Source organism: Penaeus vannamei, chromosome 12 (assembly GCF_042767895.1).
Source record: "Penaeus vannamei isolate JL-2024 chromosome 12, ASM4276789v1, whole genome shotgun sequence".
Lineage (NCBI taxonomy): Eukaryota > Metazoa > Arthropoda > Malacostraca > Decapoda > Penaeidae > Penaeus > Penaeus vannamei.
The window spans coordinates 44,192,968-44,196,790 of NC_091560.1; the positions used below are offsets into that span (position 1 = coordinate 44,192,968).

The window sequence follows — 3,823 nt, forward strand, 5'->3', positions numbered from 1 at the left end:
CTCCTTCCCCACTTTCTTCGTCTCCTCCTCCTCCTTCCTCCTTCCTCTATCTTTTATCTTATGCACAGTTCCTCATCTTTATTATTCTTCCCAGAGACATTTACTTTAAAAAAAATATCAGAGAAAATGGTTTTGTTATTAGAGGTAAATGTGCGTCACACACACACTGATATGCAAAGATTCAAACACATATGTACACTTACATATACGCACGCACTCACACTCTCTCACTCACTCTTTACTCTCACACTCCCCCATTCTCACTTTACTCTTACGGTATCTCACACTCATACTCATTCTTTAATCTCATTGTTTATTCTCACTCTTACTCTCACTCTCACATTTACACACTCCCTCACACATTCTCTCGCACCCACGCTCACTCGTTATCACACTCATGTTATCACACTCATGTTATCACACTCATGTTATCACACTCATGTTATCACACTCATGTTATCACACTCATGTTATCACACTCATGTTATCACACTCATGTTATCACACTCCTGGCATCTACACTCCATGGCATCACACTCCCATGGCATCACACTCATGCATCACTCTTCATGTTACTCACTCTCTACAATGTTTATCACACTTCATACCCTCACTCTACTCATGTTACCCTCACACTCTCATACCCTCACTCTCATGTTACCTCACTCTCATACTGGCCTCCACTCTCATACCCTCACTCTCACATGTTATCACCCTCATCTCAAACCATACATCTCACTCCATGTTATCAAACTTCATGTTATCACTCTCAAACCCTCACTCTCATGTTAAACCTCATGTTCTCAAACCACATGTTATCACTCTCATGTTAACACCCTCATGTTCAAAATTCATACCCATGTTATCACACTACTCATACCTCACTTCTCATACCACTTACACTTCACTTCATGTTACCTCACTATACCCTCACTCATGTTCATACCCTCACTTCTCATACCTCATGTCACTCTCATACCTCCCATCTCCATTACTCCTCATGTTATCACACTCATACTCCTCACACTCATGTTATCACCCTCACAAACATCATACCCTCATGCTATCACTCTATACCTACACTCCCTATACACCTACAATACCTCTCATATTCACTCATCTACTCCTCACTACTCAAGTACCCTCACTGCAGCACCTCATTTACCCTCCACAGACCCTTCATACCTCACACTCATACCACTCATACCTCTCATACCCTCACTCTTCATACCCTCACTCTCATACCTCACACTCATACCTCACACTCATGCCACTCACACTCATACTCCTCTACTCTCATACTCTCACTCTCATACCCCTCACTCCTCCATACCCTATTCTCATACCACTCTCCATACCACACTGGCACACTCATACCCCACTCACACTCATACTCACACCTTCATACTTCACACTCACTACTCTCATGCCACTCATACTCATACCCTCACTCTCATACCCTCACTCTCATACCCTCACTCTCATACCCTCACTCTCATACCCTCACTCTCATACCCTCACACTCATACCCTCACACTCATACCCTCACACTCATACCCTCACACTCATACCCTCACTCTCATACCCTCACTCTCATACCCTCACTCTCATACCCTCACACTCATACCCTCACTCTCATACCCTCACTCTCATACCCTCACACTCACTCTCTCTAACTCTCACACTACTCACTTTCACTCACACTCACTCACTCTCAATCACACTCACTCACTCTCAATCACACTCACTCACTCTCACTCGCACACTCACAGTCACAGTCACACTCACTCACTCTCAATCACACTCACACTCACTCTCACTCGCACACTCACAGTCACACTCACTATCCCACAAACACCCACACCTAACCTTCACTCACTCCCGCAACATAACACAACAAACCTTCTGTAATTTCTACACAATAGCTACGTGATTCTTCCTCGCGTTTCCAGGAAAAGAAACGGCGTGTTTCGCTTTGTAAATTTTTATCTCGAGAGAATATCTTGTTAGATAACCGCTCTGTCATGAGTGGAAGGAAGGAAGGCCCCCTGAAATATTGATGGAGCGGCAGACAAGCAGACTGATCTGGAGATAACTGAACTTTTGGGACGCAGTTGGACACGCGAAAACACGTATACATACGCACACGCACACGCACGCACATGCACGCACACACGCACACGCACACGTACGAGCACACGCACACGCACACGCACACGCACACGCACACACACATACATATACATATTTGCATAAGTACATACACACGTCTATATATAGAGACCTTGCATACACATACACATATATGCATACGTATATACACGCACACACCCTTACACGCTTACACAGACATATACATGCACACAAGAAGAAGGAGGGTGGAGGGGATGGCGGGAGGGAGGGAGGGAGGGAAGGAAAAGGATAGAGAGAGAAAGATAGCGAGAGAGAGAGAGAGAGAGAAAGATAGCGAGAGAGAGAGAGAGAGAGAGAAAGATAGCGAGAGAGAGAGAGAGAGAGAGAGAGAGAGAGAGAGAGAGAGAGAGAGAGAGAGAGAGAGAGAGAGAGAGAGAGAGAGAGAGAGAGAGAGATAAAGCGAGAGAGAGAGAGAGAGAGAGAGTGAGAGAGATTAGCAGAGAGAGAGAGAGAGAGAGAGAGATAGCGAGAGAGAGAGAGAGAGATAGCGAGAGAGAGAGATAAGAAGATAGCGAGATTGTTTATATATATATATATATATATACATATATATTAAAATATATGAGAGCCTAGATGAGATAGCGAGAGAGATAGCGAGAGATAGCGAGAGAGATAGCAGAGAGAGAGAGAGAGAGAGAGAGAGAGAGAGAGAGAGAGAGAGAGAGAGAGAGAGAGAGAGAGAGAGAGAGAGAGAGAGAGAGAGAGTAGAGAGAGAGAGAGAGGTAGGATCTAATGTACAAACAGAAAAGTTGAAAGAGAAAGAATGAGAAAGACACTGAAACAAGAAAACAAACAGAAAAACAGACGGACGAGTATAGAAAACGAAGACGAAAAAAAAAGAAATATAGAAAGAAAGAAATAAGAAATAAAAAAAGGAGACAAAAACACAGAGAGAAAGAGCGAAGGGCAATAAACCAAGATCAAGCGTCATTTTTCCCTTTGCTTCCATTGACAATGCTGTCACGGGAGGTCTCAATGGGAGGAGGGGAGGGTAGCACAGGGCTGGTGGCAGAGGCAGCGGCTACCACAGACGATGGAATGGAAGGGGAGGGAATGGAAGGGGAGGGGGAGGGGAGGGAATGGAAGGGGAGGGGGAGGGAATGGAAGGGAGGGGGAGGGAATGGAAGGAGAGGGAGGGAATGGAAGGGGAGGGGAGGGAATGGAAGGGGAGGAGGAGGGAATGAAGGGAGGAGGGAATGGAAGGGGTAGGAGGGAATGGAATGGGAGGGAGGGGAATGGAAGGGGAGGGGGAGGGAGGAGAAATGGAAGGAGGAGGGAATGGAAGGGGAGGGGAGGGAATGGAAGGGAGGGGAGGGAATGGAAGGGGAGGGGGAGGGAATGGAAGGGAGGGGAGGGGAAAGGACGACAGAGGAGGGGAGGGAATGGAAGGAGGGGAGGGAAAGGTGACGAGAGGAGGGAGGGGAAGAGGAAGGGGAAGAGAGAGGAAGAGAGAGGGGGAGGGGAAGGAGAAGGGACAGGGGGAAGAGAGGGGAGGGAAGGAGAAGGAGAAGGGAAAGGGAAAAGAGAGGAGTAGAAGATGAAGAAGAGGAGGGGAGGGGAAAGGAGGAGACGGTGTCAGAAGTGGTAGCTCCATTCAACAACAACAACAACAAAAAAACGGTGGCAGGAG

The 3,823-nt window shown here is 46.7% G+C and overlaps 2 protein-coding genes across 2 annotated transcripts; both read left to right on the plus strand.

Annotated features, from left to right (window-relative positions):
- The first annotated feature begins 411 nt into the window (after positions 1–411).
- Positions 412–792, plus strand: LOC138863567 (putative uncharacterized protein FLJ46204). The gene has a single exon (XM_070127750.1). The coding sequence runs from the start codon at positions 412–414 to the stop codon at positions 790–792; it is 381 nt and encodes a 126-aa protein (XP_069983851.1).
- A 48-nt stretch (positions 793–840) lies between these two features.
- Positions 841–1,676, plus strand: LOC138863568 (putative uncharacterized protein FLJ46204). The gene is made up of 2 exons (XM_070127751.1): positions 841–1,031; positions 1,175–1,676. Exons 1-2 carry the CDS (start codon positions 841–843, stop codon positions 1,674–1,676), a joined length of 693 nt encoding a protein of 230 aa, XP_069983852.1.
- The last annotated feature ends 2,147 nt before the right edge of the window (positions 1,677–3,823 follow it).